This window comes from Ranitomeya imitator, chromosome 3 (genome assembly GCF_032444005.1).
Source record: "Ranitomeya imitator isolate aRanImi1 chromosome 3, aRanImi1.pri, whole genome shotgun sequence".
Classification (NCBI taxonomy): Eukaryota; Metazoa; Chordata; class Amphibia; order Anura; family Dendrobatidae; genus Ranitomeya; species Ranitomeya imitator.
Window position 1 is genome coordinate 481611621 of NC_091284.1, and position 22485 is coordinate 481634105.

The 22485-nt window shown below is 45.1% G+C and overlaps 1 protein-coding gene across 1 annotated transcript in view; it reads right to left on the reverse strand.

Moving 5' to 3' along the window:
* Positions 1-1886: 1886 nt before the first annotated feature.
* GCC2 (GRIP and coiled-coil domain containing 2) overlaps positions 1887-22485 on the reverse strand; it is a 128657-nt gene continuing 108058 nt past the window's right edge. Inside the window, exons 19-23 of the mRNA XM_069757561.1 lie at positions 16829-17046; positions 14723-14917; positions 9041-9186; positions 5875-6076; positions 1887-4975 (exon numbers count right to left, since the gene is read on the reverse strand). Of these exons, the coding sequence (XP_069613662.1) occupies positions 4905-4975; positions 5875-6076; positions 9041-9186; positions 14723-14917; positions 16829-17046 (832 nt within the window). The 3' untranslated portion in view covers positions 1887-4904. The remainder of the gene's footprint in view (positions 4976-5874; positions 6077-9040; positions 9187-14722; positions 14918-16828; positions 17047-22485) is intronic.

The following is a 22485-nucleotide window of genomic DNA, read 5'->3' on the forward strand; positions in this document are numbered from 1 at the left end:
AGTGACCCCCGATCATGTGACGGGGTCAGCGATGCGCTCATTTCCGGCCCGATGGCCGGAAGCGCCGGTTAAATGCCGCTGTCAGCATTTGACAGCGGCATTTAACTAGTTAATAGCAGTGGGTGAATCGCGATTTCACCCGCCGCTATTGCAGGCACATGTCAGCTTTTCAAAACAGCTGACATGTCCTGGCTTTGAGGTGGGCTCAGCGCCGGAGCCCACCTCAAAGCAGGGGATCCGACCTCTGCAGTACTAGCACGGCAGAGGTCGTGAAGGGTTTAAACAACAGAATATAACTCCAAGTAAATCAAACTTCTGTGAAATTAAACTGTCCACTTAGGAAGCAACACTGTTGGACAATCAATTTCACATGCTGTTGTGCAAATGGAATAGACAACAGATGGAAATTATTCGCAATTATCAAGACACCCTCAATAAAGGAGTGGTTCTGCAGGTGGGGACCACAGACCACATCTCGGTACCAATGCTTTCTGGCTGATGTTTTGGTCACTTTTGAATGTTGGTTGTACTTTCACACTCCTGGTAGCATGAGACGGCTCTACAACCCACACAAGTGGCTCAGGTAGTGCAGCTCATCCAGGATGGCACATCAATGCGAGCTGTGGAAAGGTTTTCTGTGTCTGTCAACGTACTGTCCAGAGGCTGGAGGCGCTACCAGGAGACAGGCCAGTACACGAGGAGACGGAGAGGGGGCCGTAGAAGGGAAACAACCCAGCAGCAGGACCACTACCTCAGCCTTTGTGCAAGGAGGAACAGGAGGAGCACTGCCAGAGCCCTGCAAAATGACCTCCAGCAGGCCACACATGTGCATGTGTCTGCACAAATAGTTAGAAACCGACTCCATGAGGATGGTCTGAGTGCCTGATGTCCACAGTTGGGGGTTGTGCTCACAGCCAAACACCACGTAGGACGCTTGGCATTTGCCACAGAACACCAGGATTGGCACATTCGCCTCTGGCGCCCTGTGCTCTTCACAGATGAAAGCAGGTTCACACTGAGCACATTTCACAGACGTGACAGAGTCTGGAGACGCCGTGGAGAGCGATCTGCTGCCTGCAACATCCTTCAGCATGACTGGTTTAGCAGTGGGTCAGTAATGGCCTGGGGTGGCATTTCTTTGGAGGGCCGCACAACCCTCCATGTGCTTGCCAGAAGCAGCCTGACTGCCATTAGGTACCAAGATGAGATCCTCAGTCCCCTTGTGAGACCATATACTGGTGCGGCTGGCCCTGGGTTCCTAATGCAGGACAATGCCAGACCTCATGTGGCTGGAGTGTGTCAGCAGTTCCTGCAAGATGAAGGTATTGAAGCTATGAACTGGCCCACCTGTTCCCCAGACCTGAATCCGATTCAACAGATCTGCGACATCATGTCTCGCACCATCCACCAACGTCACGTTACACCACAGACTGTCCAGGAGTTGGCGGATGCTCTAGTCCAGGTCTGGGAGGAGATCCCTCAGGAGACCATCTGCCACCTCATCAGGAGCATGCCCAGGCATTGTAGGGAGATCATACAGGCATGTGGAGGCCACACACACACTACTGAACATCATTTCCTTGTCTTGAGGCATTTCCATTGAAGTAGGATCAGCCTGTAACTTCATTTTCCACTTTGATTTTGAGCATCATTCCAACTCCAGACCTCCGTGGGATATTAGTTGTGATTTACGTTGATAATTTTTAGGTTATATTGTTCTCAACACATTCCACTATGTAATGAATAAAGGTTTACAACTGGAATATTTCATTCAGTGATATCTAGGATGTGGGATTTTAATGTTCCCTTTATTTTTTTTGAGCAGCGTACTAAACACTATAGTCACATGGAGGATTCCTTCCATAGCATAAGAGATTGAGAACAAGTTGAAAAATCAAAATGTCTTTATTAGAAGAGATATAACAGTGCAGGAATTGCAGGTTTTATTCACAGTTTGTAGATTTTTCTCAGCCAGGCATTTTAGAAATCTGTGCAAATAGGAAAACAATCTGGGACAAGGGGAAGCAAAAATAAAACAAAAATCACCAGTAAACTATTCCATAGCATGCGTACAATATTTCCATTCTGCCAACACAAATTGGGTTACATTCTGAACGCCAGTCTATAATAAAGCTGCTATATTGAATAAAGGTATGTTCACATGCAGTTGTTTTGAGGTAGAATCCACTTGGAAGATGTTTTTTTTTTCGGATGCATTTTTTAAGCCGTTTTGAAGGAGGTTTTAGGCTCCATTCACAAGTTGCGTTTTTGCTGCATTTTTTGTAGCTTTGTTATGCAAATTAGATGTGTGTGTTTTTTTTTACAGTGCCAGCAAAACCTATGATATGTCAGAAATCTCATTTACACAATTGTTTTATTTTTAATTTCCTGACTTAATTTGAGAACTCGAGAACTGAATTAGAACTTTTGAAAAATGCAGCACGTTAGTTATTCAGTGTTTTTGAAGAGTTTTAGGTGAATAAAACTAACTTTACTAAACATGTATTGTAGACAAAACACGTTGTACCCAGATCCAAAAGATGCAGCAAAAAACATGTCAATAACGCACTAAAGAAGCAAAACCAGGTGTTTTGAAAGCAGTGTTTTTACGTCCAAGACAGAAGGTTTTGACTGCAGAAAAATAAAACGCTGCAAAAAATCTGCATGTGAATAGCCCTAGAAACCACTCTGCATTTTTTTGCTGTTTTTTTTTTTTTCAATTAGGGTTTTCAAATTGTTTTTGGAAAAATGCTGAAAAAAAACAAACAAACTTATCCTATGAATAAAAAAGATAGTTTTCTAATGAAATAGGAAAAATATTCTAAGCTATTTATTTGAAGCAGTTTTTAATGGGGATTTTGGAGTGGATTCACTTCAAAATTCTAAAAAAAAAACAAAAAAAACAGCGTGAACATACCCTAAAGAGCAATATCAACATGAATGTGACAAAGTATTATTAACCAAGCATAAACCTTTCTTAAAACAATCTACAATCACATATTAAGTAGTTCAACATACATAAACTGGATTATTGAATTCAAGAGCTTCTCAATAGAAACAGCTCTCCCTACATTTATATATCGACTAAAGCTGCAGCGAACAGTGTGGTGGTCAGTCCGACTTCCATATTAGCATAGAACATTGCAGAAAATTCTGGAAATGTGTTTTTGTTATTACTTTACATAGGAGTGGATCTGTGCAAAATGTAAACCGTACTTCTGCTACATTGGCTGAGATGTATAGTATTATTAATGACAAAAAAAAAAACGATCTCAGAGTGGAACAAGTCATATTCGGAGAATAGAGAATAATGCATAGAATTAATAGATATCGGAACTCTGCAGGAGTGACTTATTAAGATTAAATGGTCAGTCCTGGCAGAAAACGGAGAAGATCTAGCTTATCAGCGAAATAATCGGCTTCATTCTCCACCTCAACTGATCAGTCTTCAGTGAATACATTACATTACTGAGATAGGATCTTATCAGAGAGACCCTCCTCCCCTGTCCCCTCTACATAGAACTTTATGAGCACCAACTGCCATCTCAGTAATGTAAAAACCTGTCTTCACTAAGTACACATTTTTACTTGTGAAATGAGAATTTTGAGATTAAATGATCAGTCCTGGCTGAAAAGATAGCAGATTTATCTGACGAGATATATTACAATGTTGCTTATTTTCACATGTACTATTGATTTATGAAATAAAAATGAAAACAATGATTTCTCTTTAAGCATTTAGCAGCCAATATATCTTCATTCATTGCCGTATACAGATATAGACTGTTGTAAAAGGGATGGAAAGGTAGATCTGCCGAGGTGCGTTTTGGAACGTCTCCAAATAAACGAATTGCAGTGTGGACGTACCATAAAAGGTGCCCATGCAAGAGTTTGGGTGTTGGCTACCTGTTCTTCCAAGATTACAGCCACTTTCTCAGGGACATGCACACAAGCAGAAGTTAGAAGGAGCTTTATTAGCTTTTTTAGTAACCCCTTAAGTCATCAGAATAGCTGTTCAGTAGAAGACGTCTGTTGATAGACTACTTTGTACCAACACTTAGGGCGACAGCACACAGAGAGCTGGGCAGACGTAGTCAAAACGCCCACCAGTGGATCCAATGGCGGTATGATTGTACTGGTAAGCTGCAGATACTGGCCAATGCGGACAGGTGTTTTTTTCAGTGTGGGTTCATACTAGACAAAAGCATTATCAAAGCTTAGAACACAAGGCATAAACTGATTCACGGACAAACACAGACAGCGTGTTTAATAAGGAGCAAACTCCTAAACGCTTTTCTTCATTTTCTAAACCAAACTACAAAAGTTGCCAATATCCTCCCCAACGATAAGGGATCACAACAGCAGTCATTAGACACAATATAGTGATCCATCCTCCATTGATTTCTAAGCTGAACCCCCTTTCACTAGATCACTATATAAAAATCATTCTTCTGCTCCATTTAGATTCACATACATTCTTTGGTTCAGATCGGAATACGTAGCATAACAAATAATGTCACAGAATATATAACAAAGTCCTTCTTACTTTAGAAAAATGAAAATGACCTGCAATGGAAATTATTTTCTACATATTTTTTGCCATGGCAAATGGAGTAAAAAAACATTACCCTGGAGAAAACATTAAAACACCATATAAATTAACGTAAACAGTAGAGTAATACAGTAAATGATAGTAAGAAAGTGTGCTGTGCAGATTGGATTGATAACCGTTAAATAGGCACTCCGAGTTTTGTTTTGTATTTTTTTCTTCTTTTTTTGGTAAGTTAAATAGACATTTAGCTTCCAGTTTCACAATCAATAGAATCACATAAAATCTTAGAAATAAAGAGGAGTAAACAGTGCAAATCTGGAAAGTTGGTAAGTGATCCATCAATGGCCTTGATCTACCGGAGCCCTGACCAGCTGTGGAGGTAGGAGGCCCATCCAGCTGGCCGTGCAGCCGACTCTTCTTCCCCTAAAGAGCAAGGAAGAAGCAGAAAATATTACTGTTAAATATGGAGCCCCTGCTTGTTTGTGCCTGGGGATAAGGACAGAAGCCTAAAACATGGTTAGGAAATTTGCTTCGGAAAAAGCTCCAAGAACTGCAGGGTGTGCGTCATTTGCAACTAGTGCTTCTCTAACATTTAGGCCGTGGTGACACGCTCATGCGAGAGAATCTGGGCTGATTCTGCAAATACCCTTAGGTTAGTGTTTGAGCCTAGGGTCAGTGCTCTGATCCTCTCGCATGAGAGAATCGCAGCACAGGTGAGGAGGAGACGGGAAAAGTGATTTCTCCATCTCCTCCATTGCCTGTCTCGGAGTATATCGGACCGCACTGGGGTGATATCACATGGACCCATAGACTTGTAGGGGTGCGCATGGGAAGAGTCTCGCTGCCAATCGTGTGGATTGTTTTCTCACACCAAATCAGCTTGAAAAAAAAAATAGCTGCCCCATAGAATTGGCATGGTTCAGTCACTACTGTGCATGGAGAGCAGCGGCTGTAACCGCGCCCCTAGCAAGGACTGACAGCAGGCTCAGCATTAGGACTGGCTGTCAGTCAATGTGGGGGGTATGGTTACAGCCACCGCTCTACATACACTGAGCAGTGACTGAACCTGTACCAACGCCAGACCTGTGACTGGGTGCCAGGGGATAATAAAGTTAATTTCTCCCGGCAGCAGGTTCATAACGCTATTAACCTGCAGATTAGCCGCACATCTGCAGGTTAATAACGACTTTTCAGGTGACCAGGTCCCTTTAATTCCTTATAGAATTTAACGTATGCATCCTCAAACACTTATTAAATCGTCCCTGGTCTCCATATTTTCCAAACCCCTCATGCAATGCATCATTATCATCACACGGTCTCACCTTGAGCAATAGCAAACAGTTTTCCTTTCTCATCAGGACTTAGCTGCAACATCGTATCAATAACTGGAAGCAGTCGCTGCCTTTCGCTGCCCGCCTTGAGAAAAATGAATTGCAGTAGGACATTTTTGAGATATTCCAAATTCGCTACAGACTTTTCTCTTTCCTGGTTCCTTTCTAGACGGCGAATTTCATTCTTGAGGAGCTAAGACAAGAAAATGTGGACACACAAAATGTAAAACAGGAATAGGAATAGTGATGTAAATAACATATATCATAGATGACACCAACTAAAAAGGCTCCTTTTCAACACGCAGACATCTGGCAATCATCTGGTCTTTGGCCAGCTGCTCAGACACCACCTGCTGTGAGGTTTAGAGCAAAGAAAGGTAAACTATCGGTAGCCACACACTCCTACTGCAGCTACATGGCATCCATTCACATTACTGGACGACCTTGCCAAACCAAGTTCTCCATAATGGCCCTTGGCTCTGGCTAGTTACGTGTGCTCTAGATAGTGGACTTTTCTTTATGATACCCCTCTAATTAATACAGTTTACTGTCCCATGAAACTGGAATATTAAATAAAAAGCTCTGCGCATGGACTCGAACTAGAGATGGGCGGACCCCTGGATGTTCGGGTCATCCAGGGATCTGAGGGGTTCTGCCGAACAGTTAAAAATAAAAAAGTTCAGGTTCCAGAACAGTACCTGGACCCGATTCACATGAATGGGGGGCCCAAACATCCAGTGTTTGCCACGCTATCATGCACAAGCAAACACTGCTTCTGCACTGGTTCAGCGGTTCCTCTGTCAAATGTACAAAGTTTACCTCTGGTCACTGGCATTGGCTGACTGCCCCCATCAGCCCACGCCTGCTGCCCCTAATAACAGCAAGAGCAGGAGCGGCTGATGGGAGTATTCATCAGCCAGCACCTGCGCTCTAAATAAATGATTTAAAAAAAAATCAAACAAAAACCCGCGTGGATTCCCCTGCATTTTTCCTATTCAGCCTGCCAAAAATGACAGCTGGGGGCTGCAACCCTCAGCTGTCAGCAAGGTTGGTTATCAAGAATAGAGGGTTCCTCACGCTGTTGTTTAAAAAAAAAATTAGCTAAATAAATAATAATTTTAAAAAAATGACGTGGGGCCCCTCCCATTTTTGACAACCAGCCTTGCTAAAGCAGACAGCTGGGGGCTGGTATTTTGGTGCTTTGCCCAGCTCTTCCCACTTGCCCTGTAGCGGTTGCAAATATGGTTCATGTATTGTCCGGTGACATCAAGCACATAGCTTAGTAATGGAGAGGCATCTATAAAACACCTATCCATTGCTAATCCTATAGTTATATTGTAAATAAACACTCAGCCAGAATAAAGTCCTTTAATTGAAATAAAGACACAGACTTCTTTAATGACTCTAAATTAAGCCATACTCACTTAATCGCCCATTACATTAAAGCCCTTATATCCTTTAATAAAACAAAAATAAAAAACAACTATATCCCTCACTTGTCTGTCGTTCTGCCCCACGCCGTAATCCACGTCTGTGGATAAACAGTTTTCAACTCGGACAGTGCCAAGATGCGACCGTCCAGGCTGAGAACCACTGGGAGAATGAGCTGCTGCATCAGTGACTAGCGGTGAGGTCATCGAGTTTACCACAGCCAGGCCCCTGAACTGTGGTGTCCTTGGTAAGATCCCCAACTAGAACAGTAAGACAGTCTCACGGTGCTCAAAGAGTTCACCGCAGTTCGCTGTGAGAACTTTCTTCCGATGAACTGCGGTGAACTCACCTCTGCACAGTGAAGCTTAATTCTCACGGTGCTAGCAGGGATCTCAGCGAGGCCACTGCAGTTCAGGAGCCTCGGTGACTGGCAGTAACTTGGATGATGTCACCGCTAGTCACTGAGGCTGCGCTCACAGCAGCTCATTCTCCCAGTGGTTCTCAGCGTGGACAGTCGCGTCTTGGCACCGTCCAGGTTGAAAACTTTACTCCCAGCCATGGATTACGGCATGGGACGTGATGGCGATGACGTGAATATGGTTTAATTTAGAATCATTAAAGGAGTCTGTGTCATTCTTTCAACTAATGACTACCACTACAGGTCAAGTGCAAAGAGCCAGGCAAAGCAGCATCTAATAGATGTTCCTTTCCTGGGCGGCTGTGGGCTGCTGTTTTTAGGCTGAGGGTGACAATATCAATGGCCCCTTACCAGCCTGAGAATACCAGCCACTAGCTGTCTGCTTTAGCAAGGCTGGTTGCCAAAAATTAAGGGGGACCCCAAGTTGTTTTAATTATAAAAAAAAAAAAAAAAAAAAAAAAAAAAATGGGGGACCCTCTATTCTTGATAACGAACCTTTCTTGATAACCAACCTTGCTTACTTTGACATCTGAGTGTTGCAGCCCACAGCAGTGAGTTTTGCCTGGTGGGTTTTCAAAATACCAGGGAAACCACGCTGTTTTTTTTTTTATTATTTGTTTACAGCGCAGGAGCCGACTGATGAATACTCCCATCAGCCACTTCTGCTCTTGCTGTTATTAGGCTGATGGGAGCAGTAGTAGATACCAGTGACCGGAGGTAAACTTTTTACCTCCGATCACAGCTGTGGGCTCACGCTGTCGTTTGACAGAGTTGGAACCACGGCTGTCTGTCTGACGATAATGATTTAACTGCCGATCAGAAGCAGTGTTTGCTGTGCTGTCATGTACAGTAAGTGTTCGAAACAGACGTCAAACTTTACTGTTCGGGTTCATCCATCTCTAATTGGAACTTGTTTCAGAAACCCAGACCCTAACCCATAGAATCTGCCTGACAATAGTTGTGGTGTCACTGGTGTTACAATCCTTGGAAAGACAGAACGCAGTGCGGACAGGTTGGCATGTTAGATAAGAAAGAGGATTCAAGAAAGATGGCTGTTGCTTTGCAAAGTCTGCAATGCCAGAAATGGAATAGAATGGGAAGGATAAGTATATAAAACGCTGCTATGATTTCACAAGTTACTGCTTCTAGGCCTTATCAAAAGTATTGAAGAACTTCGTCAGGAAAAAAAAAAGCCTACACATTTTCTTGTTGGTGTTAGAACATCGTATTAAGAATATGTAATATCTAATGCTAGATACTTAGAAAGTGCAGCAAATATTGGTCTAATAGCTCAGTGGAGAAACTCACTGTTATTTGCTCCATAAGCATGGCGTTGGTCGCCTCCGTCTCATGCAGAAGACCATTCAGATGGTCGACACTCTTTGATGTAGTGTTGAGCTTCTCGGCTAATTCTTCCTTAGAAACTTCTGGCAGCCACTGAGAAAGGTCTGCATCTAAAACAGACACAAATTAAAAGTAAAGAATAAAAAAGCGTCATCGCCGAAATATCAAGAGCTTTTAGGGCTGCCAGCGCTCATCACTACTCCAGGGTAATACTGCATTTATTGGGTTTCCAAGGCTAAATCGAATGTTTCTAAAAGGTAGTGAAATGATTCCTGAAATAAAAGTAGTAAATACCTGGGGAAAGATAACAGTGATCAACGCATAAAAATTCTGAACTAATACAGAAAATGTCATTAGGATGGCACTGCTGGTAGAACTATCGTTTTCAGGTGCAATTCTGTATAAAAATAGCCAATATATTCTGTTCATAGACTCCGAAATGAACAAACATATGATGAACATGAGTTTTAGGAACTTATCAACATATGAGCAGAGTCTGGTTAGACTGTGTAAGGCCTCACCCATCTATCAAGGAATGTGAACACCCAGTTGTACAATTATACATTGGTTTCTAACAGTAACAAGGACACAACACAGTCAGAAGAAAGGATGTTCCAAAATTGATATGGGAAACAAACTAATTTAACACCACCGACAACATCCATCTTTTTCATACTCATTTTTTGGTGAGATATATGAGAAATATGTGTAAATAACCCTGAAAAAAAATGGTGAAAACAGACACGCATTTCCCAATCAACATCTGAAAAAAATACACAAACCACCATAACCAAAAAGGCCATGAAATACATTTAAAATTTTGTTCTTGTTTCCGTAACAATTATTTTTATATATCAAATACTTTTTTCTTCTGAAGGGGGAGGGATAGTAATAGAGATTTGGATTGGCAGTGTTTTTTTATTTTTTTTTTTCTCCTACCTTTTTTCCATTTATTTGTCCCCATAAGGTCATCAAAAACCTGTTCGGCACATTTCAACATTTAAAAATACTTTTCTTTTTCCTCTTTATATATTTGATTTGCCCTGTAACTGGGGCTGGTATATTAGCTACAGTTGCAGGAGATGTTCAGTCTTCTGGCTGCATAGCAGAGCTAAGTCTCCTAGGATGCAGCAGGTCCTGCTCCCTCACCACACCCACATGACTCCTGGGCAGGTCTGGACTGGCCATCGGGCACTTCTGGCAAATGCCAGAAGGGCCGGTGGCAGTAGCGGGCCGCTCGCCAGCGCCGTCCTCCCCCCCCAGCACCAACTCACCCCCCCACTAGCGCCACCACATTCAACTATACCGGCGTCTATGACGCCGGTACAATTGAATGCAATGATGGAGGAGAGAGCGTCTGCTGACGCTCCCTCTCCCATCATTCCCCCGTTCTGCCTCTGACACTGTGGGTGCGCGATGACGTCATATCATCAAGTACCTGCTGTGTGTCAGGCGGGCAGACTGCAGCAGCTGAGACCGGAGCAGCGCGGGGCACGAGGAGAGGTGAGGAGTGTTTGTTTTTTTTTTTTCAAATATATCAGTGAGTGATAACTGGATTGTGGGGGCTGTATTACATTCTATGGGGGGGGGGGGGGGGATTTATTACATACTATTGGGGGCTGGCTGCATTACATTCTATGGGGGCTGGCTGCATTACATTCTATGGGAGCTGTGCTGTATTACATTCTATGGGGGTTGGCTGCATTACATTCTATGGGGGCTGGCTGAATTACATTCTATGGGGGCTGGCTGAATTACATTCTATGAGGGCTGGCTGCTGCAGAGAGCGAACCCCCTGCTGTAGCATTGCTCTCTTCTCCTTGGTAAGGAAAACCCTTGCCTGGCGGGTGTTGAACAGCATGCCTAGAAAAACAAGGTGCCGAGTCAGGACAAGGAAAGACTTTGCCCTGTTGATTAGCCATCTGAATCGGGACAATGTCGAGAATGATCAACAGACTTTCCTGGGCCTGGCAAAAGACCGGAGCCTTCATGAGAAGGTTTTTGCGGGTTTGAGCACTAGACTTTCATGGGCCTGGCAAAAGGGTGGAGCCTTGATGAGAATGTTGTCGAGGTACGGGATGAGCACTAGACCTCTGATCTGCAAAATGGCCATTACCGCTGCCTTGATTTTTGTAAAAATCCTGGGAGCAGTTGCGAGCCCAAATGGCAGGGTGACAAACTGAAAATGGTCCTGCCGCACCGCAAAATGCTGGAATCTCTAATGCCCTTGGAAGATAGGGACATTGAGATAAGCATCCTGGATGTCTATGGAGTACAGGAACTCCTGCGACTCCATGAAAGCAATTACTGAACGAAGGGACTCCATCCTTCTTCGGCACAACAAATAGGTTTGAATAAAACCCTGTGAAACGTTACTGGTCTGGGACAGGAACAATGACACCTGAACTGAGTAGGGAGGCAATGGACGCAAAGAACCCCAGAACCAGAGAAGCATCTCTTGGAAGATGGGATTCGAAGAATCAATCTCGGGGCCGCGAAACAACATCTATTTTGGATCCTGGGGATGTCTCTGAAAAACCGAAGATGGCAGCCCACCCTGGGAAATTCCCTGGAATCTGAACATGAGTCATGCCGAGGAAAATCTGCCAGGTCTATGCCTGGTGGATCTACCCTGCGTGTTATCAGAACGCCAGGAGAGGGTGGGTTTCAAGGATGCCCTTTTCCTATCCTGGCGAGCCCGAGGCCTCTCTTGAAGGGAAAAATCCTCAGTTGCAGACAAAACGGTGTAAGGGCTGAAAGGACTGAAACTTACGCTTCAGAGAAGACCAACGAGGTTTGGCCTGGGAAGGAGGGAGCTCGTACCTCCGGTGGCCTCCTTAGTAATTTGGTCCAACTTGGAGAAAAATAAATGGGAACCTTGGAAAGGAAAGTTGGTAAGGGACTTTTTTTGAAGATAAGTCCACCTGCCACGCCTTAAGTCAAATAGTCTGTTGGTTGGCCACAATTATTGCTGGACGCCTGAGCTGTGCAAGAAGCAGTGTCCAGGGAGACGGATACCATGTACTTCCATGCATGAGAAATCTGGTCCGCGAGGTTGGACAATTCCTCTGATTGGGCTCCAGAAAGAACGCCCTGATGGAGTTGTTTAGCCCATGCAGCTATAGACTTTGACATCCAGGTGGTGGCAAAGGCAAGGCACAATGTAGAAGCGGCCGCTTCATAGGCAGACTTTGCAAAGGACTCAATGAGTCTGTCATTGGAGTCCTTGAGGGATGCTCCATTCGTAAACGGGAGCACCGTGTTGGTGGTCAGTCTGGAAACTGGAGGGTCCACAGTTGGAGAAGCGGTCCAGTGTGCAGTAAGCACAGGGGCGAAGGGATATAAGATACTGAGGCGCTTCCCTCTTTGGAAGCGTCTGGTCGGATTTTCCCGTTCCCTGGAAAGTACCTCATCAAATTCTTCATGTGGGGCAAAAATCTTAGGAGCTGGTCTAAACAAAACCGCCTGTTCTGCGGGTTCCGTAGCGGTATGCTTAATGTTAATGGCATGATTGACTGCCACAATGAGGCTCTGGACCATGTCTCTTTTATTAGAGGCCTGGTCAGAATCCAGGTCTAAGTCATCCTCTGACAATAGATCCGAAACAGCTTTCCTGGGGTAGTAGGGGACTCCTGGGTAGCGGGCACAGGGGTGCTGCTGCAGTCCTGACAGAAGGGAGAGGACTGACCTGAAGGGAGCTTGCATTTACATGAAGACAGACAAAGTGTCTGATAAGAGCAGAGGAAGAAAAAGAGGCAAGAGGGCGAGAGCGCTCTCCTTTAGGATTAGGCATGACCTACTACCTAATGCCAGAAGGTTAGGGGACAGAAAGATATATGCTGAGGAGCATGTCAGTCTGCAGAGTAGGGCTATTCACAGGAAGATGCAGGTCCTGTCTGGATCCAGGCTGTAAAGAAGCTCCAGGACAATTGTATGAGTAAATGCATAACTTCCCTGAAGGGAAATGCCACCTTCCGGGTTTCGATGCCGGCAAATGGTGACCACAGGGAGGAAGAGGAGGGCCCGCAGAGTGAAAAGCACCACTGGAAGAACAGGTGTGGTGTGGGGGTGTGTGCAGAAAGAACTTGCAGGATGAGGCCAGAAAAAGGAGGCGGGTCTAACTGTTGGAGCCCCGAGGAGGGGGCAGAGCTAACAGGAGGAGTTAAGATGAAGGGTGGATCTAAACAGCCGCAGTTCCAGGGAGGGGCAGAGCTATTAAAATGAGGGTACATGTCTACAACGGTCGAGAAAAAAGCCCGCACAATGATGCCAGGAAGAGGGGCAGAGCTAGCCGCAGAGGCTAGGCCGTGCTGAAGCCGGGTACTAAAGTGGAAAACAATAACCGACGAAGTAGGGGAGGGCGGCGCGGAGGCCCCAAAGTTACCGTAACCCTGTTCCCTCAATCCCTGCTGCGCTGCAAACATACCCTAGGAGATAAGAGGAATGAAATAAAATAAAGGAAAGCTAGAACTTCCTCTATCTTCATTCTTTCATTCTTCTTTCCTCATCCTTACCTGAACATTCTCCTCAACACCTCTGGACAGGAACTGGAGAGGGAAAGAAAAAGAGATGTACCTCTCCATAGAAAACCATCAATAGACATCCGAGCCTCATGGATTGAGGGACATCCACGCCTCTGAATCAGACAGGCTCTAGTGGGCGAGTGGGTAGGAGACAGGGGCCAGGACCAAAGTTTGGAGTCACCTAAACACTTTATATGTGTTAGGGGTTGGGGTCCTGCCGGATAGATGTATGAGGATACGGGGTGGCAATACACGCCGTACCCATAGTCTCTATGTAGGAGTACAGTGTGACTGTTCACACGGATTCCCTCCAGAGGTAAAGGAAAATATCCATCTAAAAAAAATTTAAAAGAAGGGAGACTTTACAGGAAAATGCCGAAAACTGAGATAGATATGGGTCTAGTGAAAGACCCGTGTCCACCTCCTAATGACTCTAAGCTAAAACTGATAAACCTAGTGCCAGTCGGTGGGGTGAAAACTGCGGAGGAGGAGCTATCTTTTATTGTGCATAGTGTCAGCCTCCTAGTGGCAGCAGCATACACCCATGGTTTCCTGTGTCCCCCAATGAAGGCTCCGAGAAATAAATTCCTTTACAGCAACTAAACTGCATATAAGGTAAAAAAAAAAAAAAAAGAAAATGAAAATATGCCTGGCTATGAATGGAGGAAACGGCCAAAGGGCTACTGTACAGGTACCATGTTGGCAGTATTATAGACGACAGCCTGACTCACAGTCACTAGTGCCAAATTTTCGGAAAACGATAAGAGGTAAAGAAATACTATCAGTATGTTGATTGCTGAACTAACACACCAATGTTTGCAGACTGAAATCCAAAGAACAAGATGCCGACTGTTTGCATTTGATTTATACGAGTTTGTCTTATTTCAGGAATACTAAGTACATGCACCCACATATTTCCTATTTATCATGTACGTATTAGCAATTCACAAGCATGAATGCTATTACAGGCAATGGCTGGTTCCTTGCTTTTCTTTAAGAGCATCTACTTTGTGTCTGTGTTGAGAGAGTGATCTGTCTTTTAATTTTTATGTGCCACATTTGTTCAGACTTAGTAGCCCATCATGTCATTGTATTATCTTCTGAATAGAAAAACAAGGTTTACCAGTTTTTGACTCGGAAGAATTAAGGAGCTGTTCAAATGTAGCTACGTAGGTGCTGGCAGAGGACACAGATTCATTATCCGTGGTTTCCATTCCTTCTCCTTCCTCCCTGGCAATGGAGTACAAGTCCAGGATATGAAGATCAGCTGGTCGTCTTTCCCGTGAGCTCCTTAGAGGCTGCTGGGAGCCTGTGGGACCTTAAAAAAAGCAAACAAGGAATAAATGGAAGAACGCTTAACTAATAACAAAGAGACTACAAAAAGCACAGCAGGGAAATGCAGTTTCCTTCCAACACCTATATTCTTAATTTTTAGAAAAATTATTAAAATACAAACCACAAAAACTGAAACTGTAACTCTGTTACATATTAATTTGGCCTCTGATAATTCATAAATTCTAGCTGATCAGCACAGAATTTTAAGATTTAACTGAAAAAATAAAATGGAGTATAAGTTGGTATGCATGCAAAATATAGGAGCATGAAAACACTCTATTAACCAGACAAAACCTAAGATAGAAACAAAATTAACATCTACCCTGCTGTAAGTAAATAAGTACAAGTAAAAGTGCATATAAATAACTGAGTACTTCATAAACATTGTTTTTGATTTAAAAAAAAAAAAAAAGTGAAAGCCATCCCACCAGTGTCAAGATGTACCCAAAAGAGGTTAAGACCATCCCGATGTGGGTACACCTTGACGCTGGTGGGACGGCTTTTATGGGGGTTTTTAAATCAAAACCTGTGTTTACCAAGTGCCCGATATTATTTATATACATTATTGAATTTGAGAACTGTAAGATGACAGACTCCAAGAAGAACAAGGTCTGACCAAAGTAACTATCTGGTCTGATAAAAAGAACAAAGTTGTAGAAGCATATTTTTTATTATGGGCTTTCTTCCTGGAAACTCTTTACCCTTTCATGTGAATTTTACACACTTACATCTGATATTCCTGACAGCTCCAGTTGCAGATGTAACTTGTCATGTGCAAGCGACACATTTCCGTAATATTCTGCACACACTTGTGAAACTTGCTACTCTGTATATCTACAAGCATGTGTTGCCTCTCACACCGATCCCAGCTGAGTACACATGTTGTTACAAGAATAATCACTTTAAACACTTTGCTGACAAGGTAAGAGCTCCAATTGTTACGAAATGTAAAAGAAACAGCATTTTTTGGAAAAACACTTTCAGTCTGTGATGCAATTTTGCTTTTAGTGAAAGTCAGAAATGGATTCGGCAAGAGGGAGAAATATATGTCTTTTAGATTTTCCTTTCACTTTGAATAAAAAAAAATGTAGTGACAATGTTAAAAAACAAACAAACAACAAAAACGCTATGTATGAATTCACCAGACAAGTCATAATGCCAGTGGATAACAATGCCAGTACTAATCTTACATTGCACCACATTTATCAATAGGGCAAAACCCACACACCCATTAGATTGTCAGCCGCACCCACCAATATCACCAGATTCGTCCGGCACTCAAATGTATATGGGGGTGCTGACCAACTGATTGTCAGGGAAAGTGTTCATCAGGTCTGTCCGATTTCAGACTGTTGATTGATTTGTTCTCCCGTAGATAAGCTGCCAGGAGACATGCATGCTGGGGGCTGTCTCAGAGAAGGGAATCTGAGAACCAATTCATCCTGCACGACCCACGGGCAGCATGAAATCGAGAGACTGACTCCGATACTGCAGCCAAGTATCTTTCACTTGGAAACGCTCCACTGGTTCAAAGATGGCATACTTTGAAAAGATGGCGGCCTGGGGATGATGTGACCAGAAGGACTTGTCACAGAGGTATATCCTTGGCAACTTCTCCCATTGACTGACAGGATAGGGAGAGACTGGTCAGCCTGCATGAAGCTATAAAGGATCCACCATGAACCAGCCTCTTGGACCACTCAGCCCAGTAGCTTTTAAAAGTATGTTTTCTATGAAACACTGCAGCGTTTCAGAGTAAACCATACCTGGCTGCGATAATGAGGTCTCCGATTCATGCTCCTTGTTCAGGCAGCAGGAATTAGTTGACGTGTTCCCTTCAGTCTAGTATCAACGGGACAGAATAGATGCAAGATCATCAAGATATAAAACTTACTTGTTATAGGAGCCTCGCTCTTCGCTTGGAAAAGTTGTGTTTCCACTTTAGATAACTGCTGCTGCAAAGTCTCCACAGTCTTCCTATGATCATCTTGCAAATGTCTCACTTGGTCCCTGAAGCTGTTCCGCTGTGCCTCATTTTGGGCACTCAACTGACTGACCACTTGAGTTTGCTCAGTCTTCAGGACCATGTTTTCTGACTGTAATGTGCACAGCCTGGAAAATAAGTCACACAAGAGAACAGTCTGTTAATCTCAAAAAAGATGAAGCCCAAAATGAGAATTGTAGAAAATGACAGCTAGCTCGAGAGGGTCATATACACGAAAGCTGCAGCTATAATTTATATTTAAAACAGAATAATTACTTTTTGAAATATTCACTTAAATAAATCTCAGGACTTGTATATACACCTTTTAGAATGATTCTCCGGTGAATTTATCACCTAACCACACAGGATAGGTGATAACTTACTGATCGGTGAGTATCCGACCGCTAGGAAAAGCATTGATTGACAGAATGGAGAACTTCTTTTTTTTGTTTGTTTTAAATCCCCTGAAGGGGCACTTAACATTCATATAGCAGCTCAGATGCCCGACTGCCACTCCATTAATTTTCTATGGGGCTCATGGAAAAAGGAAAGTGCAGCACTCTGCAACCCTATAGGGAAGGAATGGAGCAGCGGTCGAGCGTGTGCACTGCCACCTCATTCTAACAGGGGATAAAAGTTCCCCGTTCTGGTGGTCGGCGCAGGTCCCAGCTGTCTGGCCCAGTGTTACCAAATCACTTATGAGTGACGTATCCTGTTGATAGGTGATAATTTGTTTTCAAGTGACAACCCTTCTCAGCACATGACACCACTCCAGCTATCCACCGAGCTCAGCGGCTGTGCAGAGGTTGACGACATGTGTCACTGAGCTCAGCGGCTGTGCAGAGGTTGACGACACGTGTCACTGGGCTCAGCGGCTGTGCAGAGGTCCACGATACATGTCACTGAGCTCAGCGGCTGTGCAGAGGTTGACGACACGTGTCACTGGGCTCAGCGGCTGTGCAGAGGTTGACGATACGTGTCACTGAGCTCAGCGGCTGTGCAGAGGTTCACGATACATGTCACTGAGCTCAGCGGCTGTGCAGAGGTTGACGATACGTGTCACTGAGCTCAGCGGCTGTGCAGAGGTTGACGACACGTGTCACTGAGCTCAGCGGCTGTGCGGAGGTTGACGATACGTGTCACTGAGCTCAGCGGCTGTGCAGAGGGTAACGATACAGGTCACTGAGCTCAGCGGCTGTGCAGAGGTTGACGATACAGGTCCCTAAGCTCAGCGGCTGTGCAGAGGTCGACGATATGTCACTGAGCTCAGCGGCTGTGCAGAGGTTGACGACACGTGTCACTGAGCTCAGCGGCTGTGCAGAGGTTGACGACACGTGTCACTGAGCTCAGCGGCTGTGCGGAGGTTGACGACACGTGTCACTGAGCTCAGCGGCTGTGCTGAGGTTGACGATACGTGTCACTGAGCTCAGCGGCTGTGCGGAGGTTGACGATACGTGTCACTGAGCTCAGCGGCTGTGCAGAGGTTGACGATACGTGTCACTGAGCTCAGCGGCTGTGCAGAGGTTCACGATACGTCACTGAGCTCGGCGGCTGTGCAGAGGTTGACGATACGTGTCACTGAGCTCAGCGGCTGTGCGGAGGTTGACGACACGTGTCACTGGGCTCAGCGGCTGTGCAGAGGTTGACGACACGTGTCACTGAGCTCAACGGCTGTGCGGAGGTTGACGATACGTGTCACTGAGCTCAGCGGCTGTGCGGAGGTTGACGATACGTGTCACTAAGCTCAGCGGCTGTGCAGAGGTTGACGATACGTGTCACTGAGCTCAGCGGCTGTGCAGAGGTTCACGATACATGTCACTGAGCTCAGCGGCTGTGCAGAGGTTGACGATACTTGTCACTGAGCTCAGCGGCTGTGCGGAGGTTGACAATACGTGTCACTGAGCTCAGCGGCTGTGCGGTGGTTCACGATACATGTCACTGAGCTCAGCGGCTGTGCAAGGGTGACGATACGTGTCACTGAGCTCAGCGGCTGTGCAGAGGTTGACGATACGTGTCACTGAGCTCAGCGGCTGTGCGGAGGTTGACGATACGTGTCACTGAGCTCAGCGGCTGTGTGGAGGTTGACGACACGTGTCACTGAGCTCAGCGGCTGTGCAGAGGTTGACGATATGTCACTGAGCTCAGCGGCTGTGCAGAGGTTGACGACACGTGTCACTGAGCTCAGCGGCTGTGCGGAGGTTGACGATACGTGTCACTGAGCTCAGCGGCTGTGCAGAGGTTGACGATATGTCACTGAGCTCAGCGGCTGTGCAGAGGTTGACGACACGTGTCACTGAGCTCAGCGGCTGTGCGGAGGTTGACGATACGTGTCACTGAGCTCAGCGGCTGTGCAGAGGGTAACGATACAGGTCACTGAGCTCAGCGGCTGTGCAGAGGTTGACAATACAGGTCACTAAGCTCAGCGGCTATGCAGAGGTCGACGATATGTCACTGAGCTCAGCGGCTGTGCAGAGGTTGACGACACGTGTCACTGAGCTCAGCGGCTGTGCAGAGGTTGACGACACGTGTCACTGAGCTCAGCGGCTGTGCAGAGGTTGACGACACGTGTCACTGAGCTCAGCGGCTGTGCGGAGGTTGACGACACGTGTCACTGAGCTCAGCGGCTGTGCGGAGGTTGACGATACGTGTCACTGAGCTCAGCGGCTGTGCAGAGGTTGACGATACGTGTCACTGAGCTCAGCGACTGTGCAGAGGTCCACGATACATGTCACTGAGCTCAGCGGCTGTGCAGAGGTTGACGATACGTGTCACTGAGCTCAGCGGCTGTGCGGAGGTTGACAATACGTGTCACTGAGCTCAGCGGCTGTGCAGAGGTTGATGATACATGTCACTGAGCTTAGCGACTGTGCAGAGGTTGACGATACGTGTCACTGAGCTCAGTACATGGGCCGTGCCCTTGAGCTCATCGATTTGTTAGATCGGTGACATGGGCTGTTTACTTGACATCACCGCTACAGCCAAAACATCGAGGCCGGAGCAACACTGGGGAGCCAGCACTTGACCAGGGAAGGGGAATACCTGCTGACGCATTTATTTTACAGAGTTACAGTTACTGTATTTTCCAGAGTTTGCGGACCACTTTCCTGAAAGTGGACAACTCCTTCCATGATCTGTGTGTACTACAGATTTTTTCAGTTTAATATTTTGAAAAAAAAGGTTTCGGAATATGTTGCTGTGTGTTCAATTTCATAGTGAACCTGCCGAAGCCTCAGGCAGCATGAATCAGAAATTGTCTTCAACATTCTAGACACCTATGTGTTACTCCGAAAATCTGCAGAGTTTTACAGTAAAATTTGGTTGAAATCGTGAACAGGGACAGGGTGACTAGGCCAAGAGGCAGGTATCTGCAGGCTTCTCCCAACCCACTCAACTTTACGGGCAGGTCTCTCCCCATACTATAGTGTATGTGTTTAAATAATGCATTTATAGTGCCAGAGCAAAGTCATCTCTATTTAAAGGGGACCTGTTAGCTGATACATGGGTGACTAGCCGTACAAGTGGGTCCCCAATGTCTTCTCCCTGCACGCTGACAGTGACTCACATGTATAGTCAGAGGATTGCCAGTCATTATAAGCGAGCAGGTAAAAGCCACAGGGTAAACGCCTGTACGACTAGTCTCCCGTGCAGTTCGGTCCCCGGTGGCTATTAAAATCATGTTTTTCTCTGAAACGCCGCAGCATTTCAGACACAAACATACATGGACATGATTGTACAGCCAGTGGCTGATACATGCTGCTCACAGTTTGGGGAGCATGTGTCAGCCAACAGGTTCCCTTTAAATAGAGAGGACACTGCTAGTCAGTTTCACGGTTTGGGCAGCATGTATCAGCTGAAAGGTTCCTTTTAAGTCTTGGCTCCAAATACTGGTCAGAGCCCCTTAATAGCCCCCGATAACAATGCTAGCAGATTCTCCCACATAAGCAGTGTCAGAAAAACCCCGCACAACAAAGAGCGCAGAATACACGGAGGCTAGAAACAATAAGCCAGACTAGGATCACATCAAGTTATGAACATATCTAATGGATAAGATGAACATCTATTTATATATAATTGTCTAGGGGTACTTCCATCTGTTTGTCTGTAACTAACTTCCGTAACGGAAATCCCGCGTCGCTAATTGGTCGCGACCAAACAGCGACAGGCTTAGTCTGGCCGCAAAATTGGCCCTTCCCTACTCTCCTCCAGTCAGCGCCAGTGTGTCGCCCCATCCTGGACCAACTTTTTACTATTGATGCTGCCTATGCAGCATCAATAGTAAAAAGATATAATGTTAAAAATAATAAAAAATTGAGCTATTCTCACCTTCCGCTGTCCACCGATGCACGCGATGCTGCTGCCAGCTTTGGTTCCCAGTGATGCATTACAAAATTACCCAGATGACGAGACCAGTAAGTCATCTGGGTAATTTCGCAATGCATCACTGGGAACGGAAGCTGGTAGCAGCATCGCGCCCATGGGGACAGCTTCGGTCCACTCCGGAGGGTGAGTATATAACTTTTTTAATTTTTTTTTTACAGGGATATGGTGCCCACACTGCTATATACTACGTGGGCTGTGTTATATACCGCGTGGCCTGTGTTATATACTATGTGGGCTGTGCTATATATTACGTGGGCTGTGTGATATACTATGTGGGCTGTGTTATATACTACGTGGGCTGTGCTATATATTACGTGGGCTGTGTTATATACTTCCTGGCTGCTATATACTACGTGGGCAGTGTTATATACTGCGTGGGCTGTGTTATATACTACGTGGGCTGTGCTACATACTACGTGGGCTGTGCTACATACTACGTGGGCTGTGCTACATACTACGTGGCTGCTATATACTACGTGGCTGCTATATACTACGTGGCTGCTATATACTACGTGGCTGCTATATACTACGTGGCTGTCTGTGTTACGTGGGCTGTGCTATATACTACGTGGCTGTCCTATATACTACGTGGCTGTGCTATATATTACGTGGCTGTCTGTGTTATATAGTACGTGGCTGTGTTATATACTACGTAGCTGTGCTGAGAGCGATGTACATACATATTCTAGAATACCCGATGCGTTAGAATTGGGCCACCATCTAGTATATAAAAACAGGATTTTTGGTTGCTTACCGTAAAATCTGTTTCTCGGAGCCTTCATTGGGGGACACAGGAACCATGGGGTGTATGCTGCTGCCACTAGGAGGCTGACACTATGCAAATTAAAAAGTTAGCTCCTCCTCTGCAGTATACACCCTACCGACAGGAAGTAGGATATTCAGTTAGTGAGAAAGCAGTAGGAGAAGTAACGTGTAAAAGAGAAAGAATAATAATAATATAATAATAATAAACTTTATCTACATAGCGCCAAAAAATTCCACGGCGCTCCATAGATTAACAGTTTCAAACACTCAAAAAGTGTTCAAACAACTCAAAAGAATACAGTAAACAGAGCTGTTCAACTTGGGAGGGTGCTGTGTCCCCCAATGAAGGCTCCGAGAAACAGATTTTACGGTAAGCAACCAAAAATCCTGTTTTCTCTATCGCCTTTCATTGGGGGACACAG